The sequence below is a fragment of the Anas acuta genome, chromosome 5, assembly GCF_963932015.1.
Source record: "Anas acuta chromosome 5, bAnaAcu1.1, whole genome shotgun sequence".
Classification (NCBI taxonomy): domain Eukaryota; kingdom Metazoa; phylum Chordata; class Aves; order Anseriformes; family Anatidae; genus Anas; species Anas acuta.
In genome coordinates this window covers 12,551,029-12,577,287 of record NC_088983.1, presented here as the reverse complement: position 1 = coordinate 12,577,287, position 26,259 = coordinate 12,551,029, and the positions used below count along the sequence as shown (strand labels likewise).

Sequence of the window (26,259 nt, the reverse complement as noted above, 5' to 3'; positions counted from 1 at the left end):
CGCCGCCCGCTCTTTCTAGCGCCGGGGCCTCGCCTCCGAGGGGGCGGGCAGGAGGACAACTCCCCCCCGCCGTCCTCAGCCACTGGAGGCCGGGCTGGGGAGGCTCCGGGCAAAGGGCGGGACAGGGATGAGGAGAGGGGAGGGGAAGGGAAAGGAAAAAAGAGGGGGGGGAGGACCCGCGGAAGGGCGCTCAGCGCCCTTTCCCTTCCTCTCCCCTCGCCTCCAAGCTCATCCCCTCTGAATCCGGAGGATTTAACCTGCTCCGAACCCGAGGTTAGGGGAGAAATCGAAATGGGAGGCTGGGGAGCATCCTCCCTGCAGAGCATCTCAGCCCCGGTGCGCCGCACCCTGGGATGTGGCTCCCGCACGCCTGGACTCACCGAGGTTTTTGGGGAGACGTTTCTTCCCAAAAAGAGTAGCCAGGCAGCCCAGAGAGGTGGTGGGGTCACCGTCCCTGGGGGTGTTCAAGGAAAGGTCGGACCTGGTGCTTTGAGACACATTTTAGTGGGTGACATTGATAACAGGGGGATGGTTGAACCAGATGATCTTGGAGCTCTCTTCCAACCCTAATGTTTACCCGATTCTCCCCTCCCGCAGCCTTCTCCCATTTGTGCATTAACTCGACTTTCCCACTGGCAAACCTTGCCTTGGATCGAGGTGCCCGATGCCAGAGGCTTCCCAGGGGAAGAGCAAGCTGATGACAGCCCCAGCAGGGCGCTCCCTTTGAGCCTCTTGTTATTACTGCAGGCAATGGGCTGAGGAAGGGCAATACCAGTGGCCTCGAACAATGAGGGGAATACCGAGCTCTGTGTAGAGTAACACGAGCTCTTCAGGCGTGCAAAGTCAGCTTTTAGGGAATAAATTCCAGAAGCAGATTGAAAAGAGCCTGATTTTTTTTTCTCTCTCTCTCTTTTTTTTTTTTTTTTTTCCCATTGTATTCCATTGTACAGTTGCCTTTTTCCACTTGTAGCAGCTCACTACAATGACAAGAAATACTTGCAATGGAATACCTTATAATAATGAAGCCAGCTTTTACCTTCTGTGCAAAGAAAACAAGAAAAAAATAACAAAAAAGACAAGAATGCTGCTGACTAGATCTGAAACTATCAGTACAGACTAAGTCCTAAGAACCAGTCACAGATTTAGCAGCTCTTGGACCATCTTTACAGCTAACAGGCAGATAAGATGGACATGCAAACCATTTGGTGAATCCCTGACCTTCCCCATGCCTTCTTGCAACCTTCAGGACACTCAGCTGGGTTCCTTCTCATCCCTAGACACTGTCAAATCAAACCAAACACCCAGGCAGCTCCCAGGCACTTTGGATTCCCTGATGGATTCCCTTTCCTGTCCCATTTGGGGCTGAGCAGCTGTTGCCAGAGAGCCTGTAAGCAGGCTGGCCCTGCCTGCTGGCTGCATCTCTGGTGGCTTTGGGAGCCCCCCAGCCCTGCTGTATCTTGCACCATTCTACATCCCAACAGGGAGCTGTGGCCTTGCTGAGCCCATGCACTTGAAGCCAGTGCTTGAAACCATACAGGAAGCCCTGGGCAGTCCTGTAAACTTAGACTTGTTCCTTTATAAGCATCTGCCTTGTAGCTCAAGCCTTGGAAGGATGAGCTTGGCCTAACACATGCCTTATCTAAGTGTTTGTAATCTGTTATTCCAATCCTCTGATCTGCCAGGCAATCTGCCTCACAGGAATTACCCTCTCCACCAGAAGTGTTTCGTAATTGTAATGTTCGCCCACAGTGGGCAGGGGAAAAAATTATTTCCTCTCTCTTTGCAGACACTTTCTAGGTTAGCTGAAGACAGTTTCAAATCTTATTCTTTTATTCTCTGAATTATAGTGATCATTATTTTTTGATCTCTGATTCTTGTTAGCCTCGTTTCTTCATTTGATTTGGATTTCCTTGAACTGCTCCCTGAAACCTTCCTGAATGAGTAATGGGCAATTCCTTTGCGTATTTGCAGACAACGCTTGTTCATATACCTGAATAAAAGTGTTCTCTCCTCTCCTCTCCTCTCCTCTCCTCTCCTCTCCTCTCCTCTCCTCTCCTCTCCTCTCCTCTCCTCTCCTCTCCTCTCCTCTCCTCTCCTCTCCTCTCCTCTCCTCTCCTCTCCTCTCCTCTCCTCTCCTCTCCTCTCCTCTCCTCTCCTCTCCTCTCCTCTCCTCTCCTCTCCTCTCCTCTCCTCTCCTCTCCTCTCCTCTCCTCTCCTCTCCTCTCCTCTCCTCTCCTCTCCTCTCCTCTCCTCTCCTCTCCAGCATTTTATCATTGAATTGTGGGCAGTCAGTGACCCATTATATGCCCAGCCTCTTTTCAGACCAGCTGTGTGCAACAATTTTGTACTTGCACAGTTCCTATTTACCTAGTTATTCCCAGCTGTCCGTGCTAAATTGCTTTTTCCAAATGGTTTTTCCAGTTCGTCAGGATCACTGGGTTTCTGACCTTGCTGTCGGTGTATGTGCAGCCCCTCCCAGGCTGCTGTAATCTGTGAAGGTCTGTCTTGTCCCTGCATGCTCAAGCTGTTTGTAATAAGATTCATTTAACGCTACCAAACCCCACTATGGCAGGCACAGACGTCAAGTTGCAGAGGGTGGGGGCACTCTGTAAGTTAGCAAAGGGAACATCGAGGGCTCATTGATAAAAAGTTTGAGACCTCAAGAGTTGGTTGACCAAGGGATGAACATGGACTTGATCCCACAGTGGTGTTTTCTTTTCTTCGTTTTTTCTTCCTTGGATATTTTTTTTTTTTCCCATTTAAGTTACGTTTGTGAGGCAAACTTTATGGATAAAGTGAGGTTATTGAGCTTCCCTGTAGGGAGGACAACAGCTGTGAGCCTGTGTAGGTGCTTGTATTTGTGTGTGATGCCTGTAGGAGCTCTGTGATAAAAGGGAGGAAGTCATACAGCTCTCACCATTTGTCACTATTACTTAGGCCAGATGTTTTGCCTATTGATCCAGGGCCTCATGCATGCAGTAAAGATACAGTTTTGCAGAAGAGAGCTTACTGATACTCATACAAACCCATATTTGATGTCTCTTTTCACTCACGCTGTTTCTCTAGGCAGTTCAGCAGCTGTGTCTGATCCTGTGCCCGCCCCGCTGATGCGTGACGCCTCCGGCTCACGGCGTGACTCAGGCGTTGGTGGGAGCTCTTGTGCCCTTCAGGCTCCATGGATCCAGCTCAGCTGTGGCTGTCTTCCCTTTCATTCTGCTGAGGCAGAGCCAAGCACAGTTCCCTGGAGAGCTGGGGTGAGGAAAGCTTGTGCTTTCCTTGATTTCTTGTTGGGAAGGATTTAGCAACCTCGCTGGACAGTGAAATGTGAACTCACCAAAGAGAGGGCCTACCAGCCCACACGGCCTGAGAGAAAAGATTAGTTATAGTTTAATGTCATCCTTAAAAGACCTTGTTCCCTTTGTCCCATTGCCTTTTCAGTCTGAACTGTGGCTGTGCAGGTGGAAGAGGCTTTGTGGCTGGTGCTGGAGGGCAAGGCAGGAGCACAGTTCTCACTTGGTTCTCACGCAAGAAGCATCACTGTCAGCTTCATTTTGACCTTGGTGGCACCCAGGCAAGATCTGGGAGAAGGTGAACTCCATGGACACCTGGAAATGGGAAGTGGGAGAGTAGGTAGGGAGAGGAAGAGATTTGGAGAGGTGGAGGAAAAAAGAAGCATCAGGGCAGGATTAATGCTGCAGGTAAATGAAACACAGAGAAAGGGCAAAAACAGAGCAAGTTAGGAATGGCACAGAAACGTGAGGTTATGATAATCTTGTAAAAATCCTGGTATCGGTAGAGTGCAATAAAATACATAGTGTTGATCCAGATGTTATAAAATCTTGAAATCTTGTTTGTGAGTCTGGCAACAAGAACTGGCAGTGTCCCAGCAGACATCTCCCACTACAATATGGAGAGTGATGGGACTGGGGGGTCTTCTGTTTTCTCCCCAGAGTTTCACTGGGATTTGTTCAGCTCTGGGATCAGCTGTCAGGAGAATTTCCTTTCATATATTCCCTTTGCCATTGGTGTTTTTTTTTTTTTTCTTTTTTTTTTTTTTTCCCTAAGCTAAAGCATCACTACATCATCAAAACTTCAGTGCTCATGACAGTATCCAGAGCAACTCATCCACTTCTCTAGTTCTCTCTTTATTTTGAGCTGGGGCTGGGGCTGCACTTCTCCTTTCTAACACCTACTTTGGCTCTACGAATCAAGCGTCAGAGGCAGCATCTCTCTGTACCCTGCTTATGATGTGAACCTGGGTGGGTGGCCATGAGCACGCAGCCATATGAGTGTTGCATCTACACTAGCAAACTTCTTGAAAAGAAAATCTTTCATTTTGCAAAGTCCAACACAACCAGGCTTAAAGTTCAGCTAGTGGTTCACCAAGTGGCTGACCATCTTAAGCAACAACAAATAAACCAAAACAGTGAAATAAGAGAAAGACTAGGATGCAATGTTAAGTATGAAAGAAGACCTTAGAAGCTGAGGTACTTTGTGGAAACACCCACTGTCTTTTCCATGTAAAGTCACTGAGCTTGTGTGGATCCATGTCCAGTCTCTTAGTTTTCCTAAACGCTGTTGCATTCATAGCACCACTGGGAGTTATGTTACTGACTCAGGTCATTAGGATACTCCAAATCCTCAGGAAGCAGCTGCCTTTGAAGGCAGAGCAGCTATGGTGTTATTTGTAGTGGACTAAACGTCTTTATTATCCATTAACTTTATGACCTTGGATGGCTTTAGGGTCTTCTCTGATGTTACTATCCCACTGGCTTCAAAGGTACTGTATATCAAATGTTGAAACTTCCCAGCCTGATAAAATCCCTTGATAAGACAGGTATTTAAAAGCATGAGCTGCAACTGATCCATTTGTACAAGAGTCAAGTGCTGATGAAACAGCTGCTTTGCTTACAGACCTGCTGACAGGCAGGGTCTTGGAGACACCCCCAGATGTCCCGCTCGGGATCCCAGACTGTAAGACCCCTCAGCCCCAGGGGTGCTGAGCTCCAGAGAGGCAGAGATGGGGGTGGCTTGGTGTGCTGTGAGCTGCAAGCTGCCCTGAAAAGACTGGTATAGCTCCAACTTTCCATGCTTTATCCCAGTGAAGTGGAAACACATTTATTACTGGACGCACTTTTCCCTCTGGAAAGCAGGACCCTCACAGCTCTAAGCAACAGGGGCCAAGGTCTGACGCATGCCTCCTGTTCCTTGTCTCAGCCTCTGCGAAGTGTGCACAGTGTGTTTAGTTCAGGGAGTTGGTTTCCAGTGCACCCATCTGTGGGAAAGGTAGGGGGAAGAAGCAGAACTTGTGCTAAAATGGTCAGCATCTGGCCGTCCTGAGGAAGAATCCATCCCTGCTCATAGCCAGCTGTCTTGCCCCTTGTTTAAAATATCAGTCCATAGCCATCCCCCTGGTGCTCCCCTGGGAGCAGGTGAGAAACGAGCAAGCCACAAAACAGGAAAAAAGCTGCCCAGAGTCAGCATTACCTTTAATTTCAAGCACAAAGGTGCATATTGAATTCTGGGAAATAAACTGCTCTGTCTTTTCCCCTTTTGTCATGTTTCTTTAAGCAGCCAGCTAATGAGGGCAGGTGACCCCACACAAACACCTCCCTCCACCCTTCATGCTGGGTCTTTTCTTCTCTCTTCATAGGTCTCACCTGTGTTCTCAGGCCTGTGCTGGTGCTACGATGGCTTTCCAAGACATGGTAATTATTTTTGCATGTGCGTTTGGGGAAGGAGTTAGGTCCAAAGCACCTGAGCTGTTATGAGGGCTATATTTTTTGTTTGCTGCAGGTGGAACGAGTTTGTTTGCTTCTGGCCTCTCCTGGAGAAAGCACGGGACACTTTGCATCTGCATGCAGCCACAGATATGGAGAGCAGGGCTCCAGCAAGCACTAAGGTATTTGGCAGCACAGTTTTAAGATGCCAGCCACCACGGAGAGGCACACTGAGATAAGCGGGTGTGAGCTGAGTCCCGTTACCTGATTTAGTAACTGTCAGCTGAGTAGCTTTACCCATCCCTTCCTCTGTATATTAGCCAGTCACTCGGCAGATACACTTGTTACTGGTGACAGTGAGCAAAACCAAAGCTTGTTGAGAAATCACCCAGAAAAAGAAGAGAGAACTCAGTAGCTGGCATCTTTATAGCATTTTCCAGTCTGGACTTACAAACAATATAACCTAAGCCTCAGGCTGTTTTGGTGAAGCAGAAATGTGCAGTTGTGCCCATTTCACAGATAAAATGATTTGTCCTTAATTCCTAGGAGATGAGGAGGCAGAGATAGGAGGAGAACTTCTGCCTGCCTCCTGTCCGTCTTTTCAAGCCAGCCTGTTCTTACAGGAACCTTTCTGTGAAGCAAATGTTTTTTCGCTGCCAGCAGCTATACAAATACACTTGCAACACTGTGTACTTGAAATCCTCTGGCATGCTTCATATCCACATGCAAAGTCGATTCTGGGAGACCAGGTCTCTGGCAGAAGCAAAATGCTAAGTTACTTCATGGTGTAGGCGCACTGTATGATGCACCAGTCAGTAACGCATGAGAAGGGAGAGCAAAAAAAAAAAGTGGGAATATGTTGTAAAGCAATACCACTAAGGTGTATGGACAGACATTTCTTGGCCTGTCTTCAAGACAGCTTCCTGCCCGGCATCCAGCTCCATATGGAATATGGTTGTTATTGCATTTGTGGCACACAAAAGGCACCTATTTCTCAGAAACTGAAAGAACAAGCCTAACAGCATGACTAATGCACCTCTGTGGAAACTTCCCAAGTACTCCACATGACAGGCACTCATACAGCTCCTGAACAGACGCCAAGGAAAGGACAAACAAAGGGTGATAAGTGAGGCTGTGAACTTCATGTGGTATTCAGAGACTAATGCTGTTAGCCCCAGAGTCTGAGTGTTCCTTGCTAATGCCGGGGGTGTTACTGAACAGGCTATGCAAACTGCTGGCTTAGTCTTCGATTTTTCTCCAGCTTGAGCCCATGGAAAAGGTCAGATTAATATCTGAGGCACATAATTGAATGGTGGCTGATGAAATAGGTCAGTATTTCTACGCGGATTGTGTACTCTGCTGCAAAGATTTATGGCAGACATCCCTGAGTGAATATCGATCAAGCTTGTGTGGGTACCAGGAACTCTTCACTTACAACTATATGGGGATCTTCACGGGCATTAAACTTGCTTTGCAGCATAGTTTTTAAGGGAGGTGCTTTATTTTTGTTTGAATACAATAATTAATTCAGCATAATTTCACTTGTTCTCTGCTCCTGCAAGATAAAAATCTTCTTAAATTTCTCTGTATACATCCTGTCTTAGCATAAGCTCATAATGATGCTGGTATTTAAAAAACATTCTCTTTTCTGAACACATTGGTGCCAGTTTTGGCAGTTAAGTATCTTTATAACAATCTTTCCCATGTGACTTCAGCAGCTAAACTCCTAAATAATAATGGTTTATAGTTCTAGAGCTGGGGTTTCTTCTGAGTTTCCAGGAAGTGTTGAGGTTATTAAATCATATCAGATCAGGTAGTTCAGACAGGAAGAAAGGCTGCAGGCTAGTCAAAATAACACAGCTTCCCATATGTTTTTCACTGCTGTAAAGCAGAGGTCTGAGGTCTCTGTGGGGATGCACGCACTGGGAAAAAGGCAAATCCACAGACACTGGAGAGAGCACAGATTCTGCAACAACATCATCAGTGGATCTTGGTGCTTGCCACTGCTCCTACCAGAGCTATGTTTTGCAGCCAAACAACTGAACGACTCCTGCTGCTCATGAAAGGTTTGAGGGCTGTGTATTAATATTGTCATGACAAATAAATAGTGTATTATTGCCAGGTGGGTAAAAGGAGACGGAAAGGGAGACTCCCTGCTGTGGGAGCAGGGGGAGGGAGCTCCTGGCTTCCCAAACCTGCTGCCAGGTCACTGGCTACACCTTCTCTTCAAGTGCAGAAAATGTGCAAGACGTTGGAAGGTGGCTCAGCATGTAATTAGGAAGTCAATAACTGTCCTGCCATTCCCTTCCTCCATCACAGCCCTTCCAAAGTGCAATCACTCTCATCTGGCATGAAGTCCTGTACAGGCTCTGGCTGAGATGGTGCACTGTCACCTTTCCTCCTTATCGTAAAGATTAGAATGTGAGAGGAGGATTTATACAACATTAAAAAGAACCACGAGAACCATGGGAGTTTGTGAAGGGGGGGTGCTAATGTTGGTATTTCCACCTTTTCCCATGATTTACTCCTGAATAGTGGCTGACAGATGTCTGACAAGAGCCTGAAATCCTTGCAGTGGCTTCATGGCTGCAGGAATAGCGCACACTGGTTGTGCTGATGAGAGGATTAGTTACAGAGAGATTGAGTGACTTGCCCAAAGCCACGCAATAAATCTGTGTCACTTCTTAATCACTTGCAATCATCATCTTCACCTCCCTTGTGGGAGTGCATCATCTTCCCTTCCCTGGGAAATGTGTGCAGAAACATTACATCCTCCTATCAGCTTTCTGGAGGCAAAATCACCGATCATTTATACCTGGCTAAAAGCAATGCAATGGCCAATGCTCAGAGTGGCTTCCTTGCTGGTTTTGTTTGTCTTGATATAAAAGCTCTGCAGCAAATACATGAGTCCTTGGCATTGTTGGCTTTTCATTAATACCCAAGATAAAGCACAATGAGACAATTTGATCTGAAGCGCAGCGGGAGCCAAGAGGTCCCACCCCCTTTTCCACCCACCAGCGCACAAGCCAAGTGCCAGGACCTGCAGCTCATAGTGCTGGTGTCACTCTTCCCCCTCCTGCAATTTGCAAACAGCCCGGTGACGTAGCGGGGCTGTGATGTTTGCACAGCCTCCGCACTGAAGGGTTTTCTGAAATGAACTGGGGAGGAGTTGGTGGGCATGCATGCGAGTGTGATACTAGGCAGTGCAAGGGGAAGAGAAAATGCAGTAAGGCAGGAATGTTTTCTCATCAGATCTGGCTCAATGAGCTAGCAGGTGGTTGCAGAGGCGAGAGGACTGGCTTCTCTTTCACTTTGCAGGGTGGATGGAGCTGGAAAAGTCCTGGGAGCAGTCTGAGGAAGAAGAGGGATGCTCCTGCTGTTATGTCTCACCTAAAACATGCCACTTACCATTGCTTACCCACCTACAGCCTCCTCTATCCACCTTTGCCTTTGCTCCATACTCTCGTAGCAGCCCTCTAACCTGGGTGCTGCTTTGACCATGGTGCCGTTCCCTGTCTGGGTGGGCAGGCAGCTGCCTCCTCCTGCGAGCAAATGGAGCGTTTCATCCATCACGTACTGTGCAGAAACTAAGCTCTTCCTCTCTTTTCTATCACTTCATTTCATAATTTGCAGATTGCTTCATATCATCAGATCTGTCTTGTCATCTGACAGCACCTTCCACACTGCTTCTTCACCCATTTTGAACAAATCACTTCTAAACACTTTGCTTCTGAAAAGACTTTTGAGCTATTTCTAGCAGAGTCCTGCCTCCTGTAAAGGATCAAAGTGTTTGTGGTACATATCAGACTTCCTAGGGTGTGCTTTGAGACCACCAGGGCTGAGACCAGGCACTTGCTCTGCATAGATGTGGCCCATGATGTTTAGTGCAGGCTGGAGTAGCAGCGATCTATGCCAGTGCTTAGATATTGTGTTCCCTGGATGAAAGGACAACAGGAATGGCTCACATTTGGTCTTCTGGAAGAGAAACTTGAAGATCTCCCTGAGAATTCAAGATAGCTTTGGGCTGCATTTTTGGGGCTGTCTTTGTTGATCCATGGTATTGAGAGGGCTGAATGCTGATGTGTGTTTCTAACAAGGCTGGCATCTGGGAGCTGATGTTTCTCTGAAACCTGGAGAAGAGGGGATGAAGGAGGAAGCTCCTTCCGCAAGGTGCACAGGACAGTGCTCTGTGTCTCTAGGGGGACTCCTGGCACAGGAGGCTGAATCGCTGCCCTAGGACCTTTCTCCTTAGGAGGGCGTTGGTCTGTACTGGGTGTCTGCAAGGACAGGAGGGAGAATTGCCAATCCCAGTACCCACCAGTGCAGGAACCTTGTGGGGACAAGAAGAGCCCTCACCACACCATTGGACTGTGGGGCTGGTGCCTTCCTCCCTGCAGCCTGCAACTGCGTCTCAAGAGGAAAGCAAGCAGTGGTCGGCTACCTGCTGATCAGGGAGTGCTAGCAGGTGACAGCGTATACAATAACACAGGTCTCTGATGGGATTTCCTTCACTCTGAATTACTTCCTCTGTACTTGCTGGTGTACGGATGCTTCACCCCTCGCGTGGGGCTGCAGTTGCAGAGGGCTCTGCCCTCGTGTCCATCACATGGCCGCCGGGCTGCGTGACTCACACGTGGCTGAAGGGGACGGCAGCGGGTGTGGGTGGCCACACACCCAGGAAGAAGGGCTGGAGACTACAGTAGCAGAGGCATTTTCCTGCTGTGACATTCCTCAGGGCTTGTATTACTCTGCTAAGAGCCCGTGAGGCTGTCCATGACGGAGCTCTGTGCTCGTGTCCTCCCAGAGCTGGCTGCCCTCAGCGGCAGCCTCGTGGGGTGAGGGGAAACGTCTCGAGCACCAAAATGTCCCTCTTTCAGACGGCCTTCTTCTGAGACACAGTTTATAGAGCAGTTCCAGGCATGTGGGAAATGTTTCCTCCTGGTGCACTTCGCCAAAATGACTGAAGGTTATCCAAGGGCTTGAATCTAGAGTTTGCTTCGTGCCGTGCATAACAGACATTTTGATTGAAACATTGGTGTCAGTGAAGGGAAACAAAACAAGCGGTTACTTTCCTGTTGGAAGGGAAAGGTTTTGTTTGTTTGTTTGTTTATCAGTCTCAGAAGTTTTCAGAGCTGAAGAAGGTGTAAATTTTGCTTGGCTGTTGCACCGTTTCATGGGAAATATTTATTAGCCCTAATACTTCAGGCAGCCAGTCTCTATTTTCTCGCTGGGGTTGCGTCAGTCACTGCAGTATCTAGAAAAATCCCCGCCCCCACAAAGCCCCCAGACATGTGATGGGAGGAACACATGGTGGCACTTTTCATGGTGGGAACGTCATGAGTTTCTTCACTTTGCCTGGAAGCAGCTCCCAGAAAAGTGACACCAAGCACCCTTGTCTAACCGGTGGTCCTGAGGACGCTGCTCTCTGCAGGTACCGCAGGCTGCAGGCTCCCTGGCTGCCCACCCATAGGGTCCTTGTCCCCATGTGTCACCGAGATGCCAGGTCCCACACCCTGTCCCGCTGCTGGAGGGGGGCCACAGGGATGTAATACTGTAGTATGAGGAGTGGAAGCAGCACCTTTCCCCACACTTGGCATGTACAGGCTGCTGATGCACCATGAACAGCTCCAGCACAGTCACCAGAAGCAACAAGGGAGGGCTGCTGAATAACCTGGTGTGTTTCAGCAGCTACATTGCCCTGTCTCTAGGTAATATTTTACTTCTGTTTTTAAGTTTCTGCTGTCCTCACATGACATTGCACTGGAGAATAAAGTATGTTCTATCAAGCGTAGCGTGTGTGCAGGAAAAGATGCATAAGAAATCACAGAAGACAAACTGATAAAAATCCTTTAATTTTTGGTTCCCAGAAAATCCAAGCTCTCACAGTAATCTGTGTTATATGTCACTGACACTTCCAGAGCATACACTTCAGAGAGAAACAGGGTCTTGTGAAATGTGCAGGAGACTTAGCACTGGGGATGAAAGTCCTCGGCTCCTCTGTGAAGCCAACCCAGGGGGGCAGCAGCCGTGAAATTTCTTTTCACTTTGCTGCCAAAATGCCTTGGCTCTGACCCGGGGAAACCTCATCAGGAGAAGTACAATTCAGGTCACGGCTTGGCAAGCCCTTCACTGCATCAGGACTTTCAGGTTCATTGGGGGCAAAACTTAACCTCTTCTGCACACACATGGCAGCCCTCCAGTGCAGGGCTCTTGCACAAAAAAAAAGGAAAAAAAAAAAAAAAAGAGAGAGAAAAAAGGCAATATGGCATTGCTGTGAGCTTCATGTGTGCTAGGAAGTATTGCTGGATACGTGCATCCACAATGAGTAGTAGGTAATCGTTTATGGGGTTGTGGGTAGGGCTTTAGGGCCAGTTGTGTGGGGAGGGCATCCAAGGAAAATTCCCTGGGGAGGGATTCCCTGATGGGAAGGGGGTCTGCTCCGTCAGGAGGGAGGGATGGGGGCGCATCTCCTACACAGCCACGGTGCTGCCTCTTCGTGATGCAGGGTGAGAGTGTCCTCCGTCAAACCCGAGCCAGGCTGTCTGCTGGGGTTAATGAGTGCAATGGGAAATGGCCCTTTCACAGCCAGCCTTACCCTGCAAGGCACCACCCCTTGTGATTTTCCAGGCAGAAAGGCTCTGGCGCAGCGTTGCAGGGTTCGGGGGATTACTTATTCACTGTGTTCCTGGAACAGCTCCAGCCTTCCTGTCCCTGCCTCCAGTGTACAAATTCATCAAGTATCCACAGGGCTCACAATCCCCCGCGGCAAGAGAAGGCAGCAGGGAGGTGATTCATATCGCAGAGCACACCGTCTCTGAAGGACCTGCAGGATTCGGGGAAGGCAGAGCCGGCATCCTCCCTTCTTCCACCTCCCTAACGCTTGTTCAGGGTAATTAAGGCAGCAGACTCGGTCCGGATGGATTTCATTGCCGGGGCCATCGGAGGTAAATAAATAAAGTGGTGCTTGTTGATGAAAGCGGGTAGCTGTGTTTCCTTGCTGCTAAGCCACCGGGCAGATCGCAGCGGCAGAGCCGGGAGTCTTTCCGCGGGGGCTGCTTGGTGAAACCCTCTCCTGCTTTAACAAGTGGGCAATGTCATCAGGGCAGAGAGCGTGCTGAAATTACCTTGTCTGAGGTCATTGCCCTGCAATCTGCTCCCTGATTCCAGCAGGAGGGAACGAGAGACGAAGTGGGACACGCTGCGTGCGGACACAAAGCAGCGGGTACAGCCCAGGCAGTAAATCCCAGTGTAGCCAAGGGGGTCCTGGCAGGGGCTGGCTGTGGATGCTGAGGACAAGGGGGGGCTGAGGACACGGCTGGTGAGGTGGGAGGGGTGGAGGCTTGGCTTTGTCGCAGCCAGGAAGGTTTGAGCGAATGGCATGTGCGTGGTCTCGGGCTGAGATGCGCTGGCAGCTGCTGTGGTTATTTCTGTGCGGGCGTGTTACGTAGCAGGCTTCAGTATGGGAGAAAATAGGTTAGCTGCACTTCAAAAAAGGAAAAGGAGAAATGTGCTATTTCATTTCAGACATTTTTAGAGCACATGCTGCTCAAACCCAGCTTTATTTTAAACCACAACATATAGGCACCGGGCTCATATCTCTTCTGAAATCTGCCTGCCAGATCTAGCCTGGCATCAAGTACCAGGACAAGAGGCTTGGGGTTGCCGATGCCAGGGGCCAGGTAACCCGGCCACGTGGCTGGGAGGCCCAGCCCAAACCTGCACGTCAGAGCTGCTGAACTGGGATGACTTTTGCCCTGCTGCCCCTTTTTGCTTCTTGGTGTAAGCAGGGTGAAGCTTGGTGTCTCAGCAGCATCCAGCCCTGGAGGTGCCGGCTGCTCCAGGCTTTGGCCTTCCTGGGGTGCTGGGGGACCCAGTTTGGGAAGGGCCCCCCCTGAGAGAGGGGGATACAGCCAACCCCTTCCATGACAGCTCGTCCCTCTCCTCTTTCCTTGCTGAGGAAATCAGAGGGATTCACCAAACCTCCCCTGATGGGTGATGTAAATGGCTGGGCTGGGCCGTGTTTGATGGTTGGAGACCTTTGCTTTTGTTGGCACAGCTGCAGCTGAGCCACTTAAGGATAAACTTAATTGTAGTGCCCTCTGCCCAGCACCAGCTGTGTGCCACCCGGCTGCACACCGAGCATCTCCCCTGGGCACCCTGGGAACGGGCTCAGCTGGACAGGGTGCTGGCTGCGGCTCTACCTGGGACCAGGAAAGGGCCTGCTTGTCTTAACACATTTCACTGACCCCAGGCTGTCTGAGAGCAGGGTTTTCCATCTTCTCATCTGTGTCCAGCTCATTTTTTTTCTAAGATGTATAACGCCATTTTTCCTGGCAGGGCTGTTTGCTGCTGCACTGTTCCCTGCTGGGAGCTTGCACAAAGGCTTCTTCAAGGTAACCAGGCACCAGGGCCTACCCCAACATGGGACAGCTTCCAGGGCTGGGACAACTTTTCTGTGGGAACTGGGATGTTGCGGTGATGACTTTACTTCACAGTTTGTGTTTGTTAGAGCTGAAGCAGTTTTTGTGTTCCCAAGGAGGCTGCAAACCCAACTGAAGTGCATCAAACTACTCAAGAGGCAACACAGATCACAATAGAATCACAGAATCAAAAAACGGCTTGGGTTGGAAGGGACCTTGCAGACCTTCTTATTCCAACCCCCTGCCATGGCCAGGGACACCTTCCACCAGACCAGGTTGCCCAAAGTCCCATCCAGCCTGGCCTGGAACATCTCCAGGGATGGGGCATCCACAGCCTCTCTGGGCAGCCTGTGCCAGTGCCTCATCACCCTCTGAGTGAATAATTTCTTCTATCCTTTTTCAGTTTAAAGCCATTTCCCCTTGCCTCAGCACTCCACTCCCTGATAAAGAGTCCCTTGCCACCTTTCCTGTACACCCCCTTTAGGTACTGGATGGCCTTTATAAGGTCTCCCTAAAGCCTTGTCTTCTCCAGGCCAAACAACCCCAGATCCCTCAGCCTGTTCTCATAGGAGAAGTGCTCCAGCCTCTTGATCGTCTTCATGGCCCTCCTTTGGACTCATTCTAATAGCCCCATGTCCTTCTTCTGCTGGGGCCCCAGGTCAGGGTGCAGGGCTCCAGGTGGGGTCTCACGAGAGCAGAGCAGAGGGGGACAATCACATCCCTCACCCTGCTGACCACACTGCTTTTGAGGCAGCCCAGGATACAGTTGGCTTTCTGGGCTGCAAGCACACATTGCCTTCTCATGTTAAGCTTCTCAACAACCACCACCCCCAGGTCCCTTTCCTTAGGTCTGCCCTCAAACCATTCTGTGTTCAGCTTGTATTTGTGCTTGGGATTGCCCTGGCCTAGGTGCATGACCTTGCACTTGGCCTTGTTAGCCACAGAGTTGTGACCCAGATCTGTTTTCAGAGTGTTTTGGACAAAGCATGGCTTGAGCACCTCAGAAAAGCAGCAGAGATGCTGCCCTTCTGAAACCCACGTAACCACCCAGCCTGGCTCAGGCACCTGCACAATTGTTGTGCATCTGCTCCGAGCTATTGCTTCTGTGTCCATGGGACAGGGTCAGCATCTTCAGCCTGGAGAGCAGTGAGCTGCTGCTGTGCCTCCAGGAGACAACACCATGTGAGAAGCAAGCTTATGGAGACTTTCAATAACCAATAAATGGGATGCCCCGGAAAGCAGGTTATCTGCAAGGATATCCTTCCCAGCCAATAAAGCCAGCTATGCTTTGAGAAAGAGGTTGAACCAGAAATCTCCTGATGTCCTTTCCAGTCTGAATTTCCCCATGTGTGTTTTCTAGCCCTGCTCCTGCAGCAGCCCACACCTGGCAGAGGATGTGTACCGATGCCTGGGGCTACTGCTGACCTGGGGGTGACCCGACACTCGTCCCAGCAGCAGGGATTTGGGATGGGGCAGCTGAGTCACCCAGCACCGCCCCAACAGGGTGGCAGAGCTGCTGCACACCCTGGCTTCCCTGCACCCTGCTGTGAGGTTACACAGCGGGCACACGCAGCCCAAGGGCAGATAAAATAGCCCACCTATGGAGGGAACACGCTGTCTCCTTGTCCCTACAGCTAAAGCAGCCCTGCTGACCACAGCCAGGGTCACGTTACTGGAAGGAGCCCAGCTTCTTGAGGGTATGGGACAGTTCTTATGCCTCAACTCTTCACAACATAAAGGCCTTTGGAAATTGCTCTCTACCCATCCAAAGCACAAGGCCATGATCCCTGCTGCTTCCAGGGTCTTGGAGCCAGGACTGTGCCCCCGCTGGGAGCTGTTGCAGGTCGGTGGGCTCTGTGTGGGGCTACTTGCTCTCTGCTGCCTGCTATTACAGTGACCAGGATCCCTCCTTGTTTTAGTTTCTTGGCCAAAGTGGCCTGATTGTGAAGAGAAGGTGAGCTACCTGCTTTTGGGATGTGTGCGTTGGGGAATCTGCAGCCCCTGCTCAGTACCTGAGAACGTCCCAATGCAGTAGGTGTGAGAAGCAGCTCCCTGCATCCCGCTGGGGATCCCTCACCTGGCTCTGCCATCTCTTTCCCTCACAGCTGAGGGGTGTTAGTCCCCGGGTGCCCCATAGGACCCCTCTCCCTGTATGCACGCTAGGTTCTGCCAGGTTCTGCCCCGCAGACAGTGCATGTATGGGTCATGCTATCTTTGTCCCAGGCTATTAATATCAGGTGACATTGTGCGGAGCCCTTCCTCCTCAGCCTTTGACAGACTTGGCTGGGCTCCTTGGCTCTTAACTGCCTTGGCTCTTAACTCTTAACTGCCTTGGCTCGTAGGGAGCACAGTTCACAGGAGGCCCTGGTTGCTCAGAGGTGTTGGGGCTCGCGCCTCCACTTTGGTGGAGGCAGTGAGAAATTCACCTTTATGTTCTCCCCCCACTTGGTCAGTCCTTGAACCAAGGTGTGCATTGGGTTGAGCAGCAGAGCGAATCAGGTTGGTTTGGGGCAAACAAACCCGTGCTTGCTGCCTGCTGCCAGCCAGGAAGCTGGCACGGGGCAGGTGGCCCTGGGTGACTCGGTGCATTGTCACTGCTGTGGCTGCTCCAGTCCTTCCAGCTGGGTTACATGTGCTCCCCCCTCTTCCAACCTTCCCTCAGTTTGGTCCAGAAATACAGAAAGTCATTTCTTGGCCTTTTTTTTTTTTTTTTTTACCTTTGCTGTTATTTATCTGGGGGCAGACAAAGTCTCTTGCAGAACAACCCTCATTTTCCTGAAAGCAGGGTGCTGTTCGTTGTTTTTTTTTCTGAGTTGTGCACTTCAGGATTGCTTCCCAGTGACTCCCACCAACAGCTGCTGCTTTTCCCCAAAACACGGCAGCATTTCCAGTGCTCCCAAGGCACCATGTGTGATCACAGATGAATGTACTCACTGAAACACCCACAGCAACTACTGTATTTTTAAATAACTTTTATTTATTTATTTTTTTAAGAAGGAGTCACCAGGAGGCTGTTTCCAGCTGTGCACTGTGTCTGTGACTGCCCTGACAGGCTCACTCATGAGCTCCATCTCTGTGTAAATGACTCACGGGGGTACAGCACTGCTGTCACCCAGCACGATCCCCTCTCAGCTCACTTGGCATTCATAGACCGGGAGGAATTTAGCTGCTCAGGCCCCGTGCCCTGTCCTGTGGCGGTGAGGCAGGGATGGAGGTTGAGCTACTTGTTGCCATGGCCATGCTGCAGCTCCTTCACTTTCCTCATCTGCCACCAAGGCAGAGACGTCTGATAGGATTAATGCGCTTCCAGCACCGGTGGCTATTTTAAGGTCTCGAGCTGAGGCTGGGTGTCGATGCAGGGCTGACAAATCCCCCTAGCACGCTGGAAATGCTGCATGCAGGGTGTGCTGCTGGGCACGGCAGCTTTGTGTATACCTTCACTGCGCCTTCATCCTGCCCTGTCCCACACCAGCCTGGGCTCCCATGTAAGGCTCTCTCTTCCCTCAAAACTTTGCTTTTGCTCCTTGTTTTGCTTTTTGCAGTGTACAAAGTGTTTGGCGTGCATGGGAGATGCCCTTCAGAGGCTTAACCCAGTGAATTAGTGCTGATGAAAAAGTGTAAAACCCAGTGACGTCCTCAGCCAGGGCTCCAGCTGTTCCCTGTGGAGTGCAGCCAGGAGGCGTCCGGTCCCTGGCATGCAGGAGGCAGTAGGAGCACTGCTGCTGTCTTCAAGACAGAAGACAGGTAGCTGAGAGCCTGTAGTGCCCAGGGATCACCCCTCTCTAATAAGTGTCCTTGTGACTATTGCTTTTATTCTTTAATATTTCCAAGTCAAGCCTAGAGAGCCACAATTGTTCCAGAGCCCCCTCGTGTTTCACTCCTCTTGCAAGGGTGCTTGCTCATGGCCCAGAGAGGATTTAGTGCTGAAGCTGAGAGGGGGACCAGAAACAGCCCAGTATTGTGGATCATCCCCTCAGCCTTCCCACTGGGTTCCCTTTCCATAGGGCCGCACAGAGCCCCCGCAGCTGGTGGCATGCATGCAGCTAGCGAGGCTTTCTGTGTTCTTCCCAGCCCGCCTCACACCCCGGTATTACTGCTCCTGTCAGAATTCCTGTGGCACTCAGATTCACCCTCTGAGCATGCTTTGATCTCTCAGAGAAACCCACGCATTTTGCTCCGTCACTGTTGGCTCAGGCGTTGGAGCTGGAGCTGGACAGCAACCTGCTGCCAGGGACTGCCGGGCTCTGCAGCTGCATTTCCCTGCTGTCCCCTTAGTGACCTCCTGGGGAAAAGGGCCTGTTGTGGTGTGTGCTGGTAACCGTCTCCAAAAATCTCTCTGTTTCAGGTGGCCTCAGCACAGCAGTGGGGTATCCGCTGGACACAGTGAAGGTACCTGTTGAAACTATTTCTTGACCACAGACTGAACACAAATAGCCCATCTGGCTGTTTTTCTTTTTTTTTTTTTTTTTTTTCAGAAAACAAGTCCCATGACTGAGTGCTTTCAGTTTTGTCACAGCAACATATTTCGTTTTATTTGTGTTGTTTTTCTCTTTAAGATTTTTTTAAGGGTGTGTGTGCTACTTTATGGCTGATTAACTACTTTGCTATGGCATTTGTTGATGGCTTTTAAACCTGACTTCCGTATTTCTAAGTTGCCCCTGTATTTGTAGGTGAGAATTCAGACGGAGAGGCATTACAAAGGCATTTGGCACTGCATTCAAGAAACATACAGGACAGAAAAAGTAAGTACCTCTCACCAGCTGCTGATACATGTTATGGATGGCTTCTTGTTTCAGAGGAGCAGAGCTGTCTCAGCTTGGGGAGGACAGGCAGCAGTTATACAGGCACTGCCTGGGAGAAGGGTTAGGATGAATTTTGGCTTTGCCACTGATCTGTAAGATGTAAATAAGCTTTGGCTCAGCAGTGAATGCGCAATGTTTTCAAGCAGATACATTCCCTTGCCATTCTTTTCTTTCTTTCTCTGTTTCCAACCAGGTTCTGGGATTTTACAAAGGGGTGTCTGCATCAGTTTTCTCAGTGTCGCTGATTTCATCCGTTTCATTTGGCACCTACAGAAACTTCCTCTGTAACATCTGCAAGCTGCGATATGGCTCTGCCGACGTCAAGCCTTCCAAGCTGGATGTTTCCCTGGCTGGAGGTGCCGCTGGTGCCGTGCGGGTAGGCAAGCAGCCAAGCAGGACAGCACAACCAGGGGTCTTGTTCGCAGACACACGGGGCTGGAAAAGCGGTGATGTTTTCTGCTGGGGGCTCAGCGGGATGCTGGCTTGTTTTCTCATGGGGTCCTGCTCTGCGACCTTGGCAAAGGCAAAACAAAACAGCAAGGAAGAAAAGCAACCCAGGCAGCAAACATTCCCAGTGGCTCTAATTGCAGGTTTATGTAAGAAAGACGTAAGTCGGTGTGCAAAGCATGGGCTGGTGTTTTGGCAGGGGCAGAAAGACCTGGCTGGTCACTGTGGGCTGCCTGTGAGTATCACCTTCCTGCAAAAAGGCTGTAAAAAAGGACAGAAAGGCAACTTTTTACCCACAGCACTGTGGGGCTGGGGGCAGCAGGAGCTGTCACCCAGAGGAATTAATGTGTACCCACAGCAAACAGTGCCATGGTGCGGGGCAGCTCCAGAGCAGTTTTCTGTAGGCAGATGGATGTTTGTGGGCATCTACAGGCACCAGGATCCCCACTGCCCCGGGAGGAAACACACACAGTCACAGGCAGGTGGAGGCAATGCTGGTGTTAGATAATAAACAATATTGCCTGAAAAGGTGGGAGACACAATCTGAGGGCTCAGGCAGGATGCGGATCACAGCTTAAAAGTGAAGGTTTAAGTTACATCCTCTAATATTACAGGTAGTGCTGATGGCACCCAGTGAAGTGGCTAAAGTTCGGATGCAGACCCAGAGGAACCCCCATCCTTCTGCCACATCTGCCCAGCCCAATTCCAAGCCAAAGTACCGAGGGTCTCTGCACTGTCTGAAGGTGATTGCCAAGGAGGAAGGCTTTGGGGGTCTCTACAAGGGCTGCTCTGCATTGCTCTGCAGGGATTGCTCTTCTTCGGCAATATATTTCCTTACCTATTCTACCCTCTGTGACTGGCTCACGCCAGCTGGGAAAAATAAACCAGGTAGGTATGGGCAAGCATCTGGCATCACCTGCAAAAGTGATTTATTTTGTACCGGACTAGGAGGGAAATTGTGATCTCAGGCTGCTGGGCTGCGGGTGTGCTGCAGGAAGGGCTCATGATGGGCCAGGTCTGAGGTCTTCCAGCCTTGATTTGGGTCCAAAAAGCAACCAGCCAGTTTCAGACAAGACCACATAAGTGCCATTCCCCAATGAACATCTTCCCGAGAGACAAAGAAATAAGCAGAGCCAGCTGAAGCAGGTGTGACTGCTCTCAGCTGCTTCACACCTGTGCGTGTGGTGGTAAAGTGGTGCTGCCCCTGCACCAGCGCCTGCGATGAATGCTGTGAAACCGAGGGGCCACGTGGTCGGCGTGAGATCACACAGCTGCAAGAGCTGGACAAAAATTAGCTGCTGGAAAACATAAGGTTAAAAGAAAAAAAAAAAAAAAAAAAAAAAAAAAAAAAGCTTGTGTTTGCCAGCAGCTTGAGGAGAGAATCCTCTTTCCCTCTTCCTCATCTATCCCAGAAGCACAGCTTGCTTTTTGAGCTGCAGCTCCTCTGTCCTGCACTTGTCTGGCTATCTAAGAGGCTGCCAGCTCCCTCACACATCGTCCTGCAGGAGCAGGGCTGGCTGTGGCCATGGCTCAGAGCACTGGTTGCGGGGAGCCGCCACGTGTCCCGCTGGGATGGCAGCAAGGCACGAGGGGAGATGCAGGCCCAGGGCCTGGGAAGGCCAAGTCATTCATACAGTGTGTGTGGCCTCACAGCTCCTTCCGTGCCTGCTCCCCTGCTCCTAAAATTGCTTGTAGCATGAGATTTGGAAAGAGTTAAAGTGTTTGGGGAAAATTAATCTGAGCTACTTCTAGTCACACTTGTGCAAGGCCGGAGGTCACTGCTCCTCCCTCTTGCCCGCAGGTTTCCTGGTCGTGCTGCTTTCTGGTGGCTTTGCTGGAGTCCTGGCCTGGGGATTAGCTACCCCCATGGACGTCCTGAAATCACGGATGCAAGTGGACGAATCGGGGCAGCACAAGTACAGGGGCCTCATCCACTGCGCGAGACAAAGCGTGAGAGAGGAGGGCGTGAAAGTGCTTTTCAAGGGTCTGGGGCTGAACTGCATTCGGGCCTTTCCTGTGAACATGGTGGTGTTTGTCACGTATGAAGCTGTACTGAGATTTACGGATCATTTTACAAACAAAAAGTAGCTCGTGCAGCACTGTTGTGAGGTGTATTTTGTTCAGGTTGGTTTATTTTTGTAGCACAACATACGCACAGCTGCTGAGCCCTGCTCTCCGCTGATGGACAGCATAAGCAGGGACATTTCAGCACAACGCCGGGTGACTGACATCCTTGTTTTCTTCTTACAGGATTACAAACTCATCAGGGAGTCTTGCATTTGTGTACAACATCCCTTTTATCTTGTTAATGTATTTATACTGTGGCTGCTGAGACATTTGCAAATATTTATGCTCTAAAAAGCTGCAAGTCTTACAGATTTTGGGAAAGGTTTCATTTTGTTTTCTACCAGCACAGAAAACAACCTTCACTACTGAATTTGAAGGCAGTTTGTGTATGATTTAACGCTATATGGTGTGTCCTTTTTACATGTGTAATGCCTGTAAGGCATTCATTGAGCAATTTACATATTTGTGCTTCAAGCCACAGCTGGTGGACTGTTCATTCCCAGCTGTAATTCTGCCCAAGCTCTCTGCGATTACATCCCTTTGGTAGCAGCTGAAATATGAATCTCCTTGCTTTTTCCTGGCATTTCTTTGTGAGTGGCAGAGATAGTCTGCTTACATAATCGCCCTAATGGCCTCATTGGAATCGAAAACAGGCATCAATTCTGGAAATCACGTGTTTTTCTCCCAGCGCAGTCCCCAGCCGCAGATCCTCAGTCCCCTTCTGGCAGCTGGGTGCACCGCATGCCTGGCGGTGGCCAGAGCTTCCAAACCAGCCCTGGTCCTGCAAGGAGGGCTGGGGTGGATGCAAGAAAGCTTTGCTCCTCAGAAGAGAGACTGCCATAAAATCTGTGTGTTGGGCAGCTAGGTAAGTTAAAAAAGAATTGCAAAACTGTAAGATGTGCATACCCTTTTCACTTTAAAATGCATATCAGGAGCAGCCAAATGTAGTGGCTTTTTTTTTTTTTTTTTTTTTTTTTTTTCCAAAGTTACATTTTGATGGAATCTGGTTTTAATCTTAATTTGCTGGTTCTGGCTCAGGAGCAATGATGTTTGCTTTCTTCATTTTTCTCCCTGGGTGGTGACCTCTGGAGTGGGCTGGATCAGTTCCCCAATCAGAACCTGTTGGAAATGTGCTTTTTTTGGAGGGGAAGAGGAAAATCATTTTTAAAAATGAGTTCTCTTACTCAGTTTTGATGTCCTGGTGATCCACATGCACTTTTAGCAGTTGATAGCACAGAGCTGATTACACTAACAGCAATTTTGCAGCAGACAGGACTTGGCAGCTACCCTGGACATGGAAGAAAGGATCTTGTACTAGAAGGACAAGTTTAAAAATTTCAGATGCTACTAGGAAAAAATAAAGGCAATCTCTTTCATATATAAACTTGTAAAAAGTTCCAGAACTGTCCTGAAGTCTAAGCCTTCAACTTGCTATTTAGACCTTTCCACAGCCATGCTGTTGAATGATTATCAGAATTTTGGTCTCCTGAGTTTGTCCAGCTCTTGCAGCTGATCCAAGAGCAGGTTTAAGAGGCCAGACAGGTGCAGAGTATGTCACCTTACAGGGAAGTGAAATGAAAGACCCAGCACTGAATCTGACTCTATCTCAAAGCATGTACAGCCTCAGCAAGCTAGAATCTTCATGTATACCTTTACGATGTCAGCTCCAAACCTCCTTTATCTTAAAGTCCTTATGACAGAAGATTTAACTGAGTCCTAAAGGTTTGGAATTTCTCTTAAGATGGGTTCCTAAGAGACTACTACCTTTTCCTCTTTCTACAAGGGATGCATCTGAGTGCTGTCCTAGTAGGGCAGGGATTTATCCCAGCTCTGTTGGGATGTTTTCTGGAATCAAGTTTCTTTACACCATATTATTCTCAGCTGACTTTACTTCTCAGGCATTATATCCTGTGAACAGACAGCAAAATACGCCTGTATATCAGACAAAACAACCATTTATTAATAGGCAGTGTTAATATCATCTATGGTCAGCCTGAGGTTTGAAAATAAATTCTAATAAAAAATAGCTCAGATTACCCAATAGGTTCAAGCACTCAGATGACTAAAAATGCCTCTTCCTGTGGGTGTAACTGCCATACAGCTTGTTTCAAGAAGTAGGAATTACAGATGAATTATAAAATCAGTGGGAACAACCGTGAAAGCGAATGAGAGGAGCTGAGAAATGTGAGCCCCCAGGTATTCAGTGTCAAATAAAAGCAGGTTCTCACCTGGCCTGAACAAATACTGGATTAGAGGTAAGTTGGATCTTTAGACAACTTATTTCAGGAAGCTAACTGCTTGGAATCCAGTGTCCCACAAGCCTTTACTGAAAAAAAATACACACCCAGGGTATGGCTGACAACCTGCTGTAGAGCAAGAACCCACATTTAGTTCACGCTGATATAAACTACCCCCAGGCAAAGGTATTGTCTGTGTAAGCACTGTAAACCCAGGCACATAAATAAGAACTGACTTTTGTTTAACAACATGACACAATGTACATATTGTGCAAATAACTACATATACAGCAAGCTGGGTGCTTGGCTTGGGGATTTCAGAACTTGGCTGCTTTATTTTCTGATTCCGTTGTATTACCTTGACCTTCAGCTACTCTATTTGCCTCTCTGATAATCACAGAACTATTTCTTCTGATATCCAGCTGAAGGCCAGCCAGCAGAATGAAGATACCACATAGCTCTCTGCATAGGCTATTTCTTTCAGTAACAAACTTGCTGGCCGTGAATAAAGAAATTTTTCTTTAGAAGTCACGTTTTGCTTCATGCTGCTAATAGTTCATGTTTTCTCTGACAGTGGTTAACAATATCCAGACGTGTTTCAGTATTCCTCTTAGTGACTGTGGAAGAGCCAAGTGAAGCTATTCAGAATCTGTGCTCCCCAGACAGCTGGAGCCCATTTAAGTGCAAGTCTTTCACACCAAACCTACAGAAACACTGTGGTAACAGGTCACATTGACTTCCCCTTGTTTCTGAGCTGGCTGCTGCACACGGGGAAATTCAACATCCAGTCTTCCTTGCAACCTGTTAGTCTTTGGATGACCGACCCTCATTACCTTACTCTGGGAGAAATTTGAGGTTTATCTGTTAAGACCATATAGATGGGGTTACAAGGCCCCCTTTTTCACTATTTGAAAGGCACTGGACATGAAAACAATGACCAACTCTATGGGGTGACTAAGTCAACAACTAAAAGGGAAGGAAGAGAGGTCAAAAATAGAAAAACAGAGTAAATTAAGCCTGTTAAAAGTTGAAAAGAAGAAAAACAAAAACAAAAACCAACTACCAAACAAGTTTGATACAGACTTTTATCTACATTTTTATTACAGTGAGATAAACAAAATATTACAAGTTGAGGAAAATGTAATGAACATTGCCTGATAACGTCATTAGACATTTCACCCATACATTTGAAGACTGCCTTGTCTTAACCTTTAAATACCTCTGGGACGTTAATTATAATTGCAGCAGATTTAGGAACTTTCCAAGACTCCTCAGAAACTGACATTTCAGAAGCACATTTTGTAAGCATATGGCTTGCTTAGTAAACAAATATTAATTTTGCAATTACTTTCCTTTCTAAAACTTTCAGGGCAGATTTTAACTGCTGTGTTACAAAATTGATCCATATACTTAATTAGAATAGAACACACTACTGCTTCTCCTACAGTGTACTTCCCCTTCCTGAGTAACTAAATTCCTAGTTAATGAAATAAATCTTGCAGGACAGTTCTGCATATAATGTTTTCAGGAAGAAATCTGCATTATGTGTTTATAAAAGCCCTTTAAAAGTCACTTGAAGTCTTATCTTCTATGCATAGCTTAAAAACAGCAAAGAGCAGACTGCGAGAACAAGAAGGTCATCACTGAAGTCTACAGTTACCACAAATTAGTTTATTTGCTACTGTATTTAAGAAGCTATTTTTCTTTTCTAAGAATTGCACAAACACTTAAAAAAAATGCTTTTCTATTGATAAGCACCTGTCAGCACTAAGATACTGTACCCATGGGTTATAGAGAGGTAGTGGCTGGTAAACGCTTTCTCTAATATATTAAAGCTCATGAGATTAGATTAGTGATACCAGGTCACGTAAACTGTAATGAAAAAGACAAAACCTAGGCGTTGATCTTTCCAGCACACATTTGGAACACACACAGTAGGACTAAGCTTGCTTTGCGTTTCTCCCCTCAGTCCCTTGCACAAATATGATGATAACACTAGCAGTGCTACTTCATATATACAGCAGGCATTTCCACCTCAGAAACGCAGGCTGTTGCTGGGGAGGATGTGTGCATTGTGTTGCAGAACTGCTACAGCTGGGAAGGGAAAATAATCCAACACATTCTTCATGTGCTAACAGGCTGATGCAAGGTCTCCGAGTCAGTGAAACTTCTCCCTCAACTCAAGTGTAATCAGCTGACTTCAAGGGTTTACAGACTAAAGTGCATTGTTTATTTTTATTTTTTTAAAGTATGCTGAAATCCCTAAGTGTCTACTAGCCCCCACACTACAGAACCTGTTAAAGTTTAAATCTTTCACACCTTATTCTAGTGCCTTCCTTATGTTTTAAATGATTTGCAAATACCATGCATCAATACCCACCTGTATTATCAAAGGCATTTTTATTTGATTTAGATAAGGCTGTCTGGGCTAGCAACTGTATGTTCTATATAAATAGAAGACAGATCTAATAGTTTCCATTCAGCACTGTACATACAGAAACAAATTAGCAAATGATTCGATTTTCTTCATAGCAGAAAAGCATAGCAGACATTAAAGTTCATTATA

At 48.4% G+C, this 26,259-nt stretch overlaps 1 protein-coding gene across 3 annotated transcripts; it reads left to right on the top strand.

The window, feature by feature from the left end:
* The first annotated feature begins 5,794 nt into the window (after window positions 1–5,794).
* SLC25A47 (solute carrier family 25 member 47) lies at window positions 5,795–22,358 on the top strand. 3 transcript variants are annotated; one of them, XM_068682771.1, is made up of 6 exons: window positions 5,795–5,902; window positions 18,486–18,529; window positions 18,811–18,882; window positions 19,216–19,318; window positions 20,004–20,277; window positions 21,191–22,358. In XM_068682771.1, the coding sequence occupies exons 5-6, from the start codon at window positions 20,013–20,015 to the stop codon at window positions 21,475–21,477; spliced, it is 552 nt and encodes a 183-aa protein (XP_068538872.1). In that variant the 5' UTR covers window positions 5,795–5,902; window positions 18,486–18,529; window positions 18,811–18,882; window positions 19,216–19,318; window positions 20,004–20,012; the 3' UTR covers window positions 21,478–22,358. The 3 variants fall into 3 exon arrangements, with proteins under 3 accessions (XP_068538872.1, XP_068538870.1, XP_068538871.1); XM_068682769.1 differs by lacking the exon at window positions 5,795–5,902 and adding an exon at window positions 5,914–7,108 and having other exon boundaries at window positions 19,136–19,318; XM_068682770.1 differs by lacking the exon at window positions 5,795–5,902 and adding an exon at window positions 9,417–12,664 and having other exon boundaries at window positions 19,136–19,318.
* The last annotated feature ends 3,901 nt before the right edge of the window (window positions 22,359–26,259 follow it).

What these genes read in the sequence shown, in the direction of transcription:
- SLC25A47 (XM_068682769.1), top strand. Translation starts at nt 7,030, where the DNA reads ATGGTGGCTGATGAAATAGGTCAGTATTTCTACGCGGATTGTGTACTC. An exon ending in ATCCGCTGGACACAGTGAAG is followed by an intron (nt 18,530 to 18,810) that starts GTACCTGTTGAA and finishes CTGTATTTGTAG; the next exon opens with GTGAGAATTCAGACGGAGAG. An exon ending in GTGCCGCTGGTGCCGTGCGG is followed by an intron (nt 19,319 to 20,003) that starts GTAGGCAAGCAG and finishes CTAATATTACAG; the next exon opens with GTAGTGCTGATGGCACCCAG.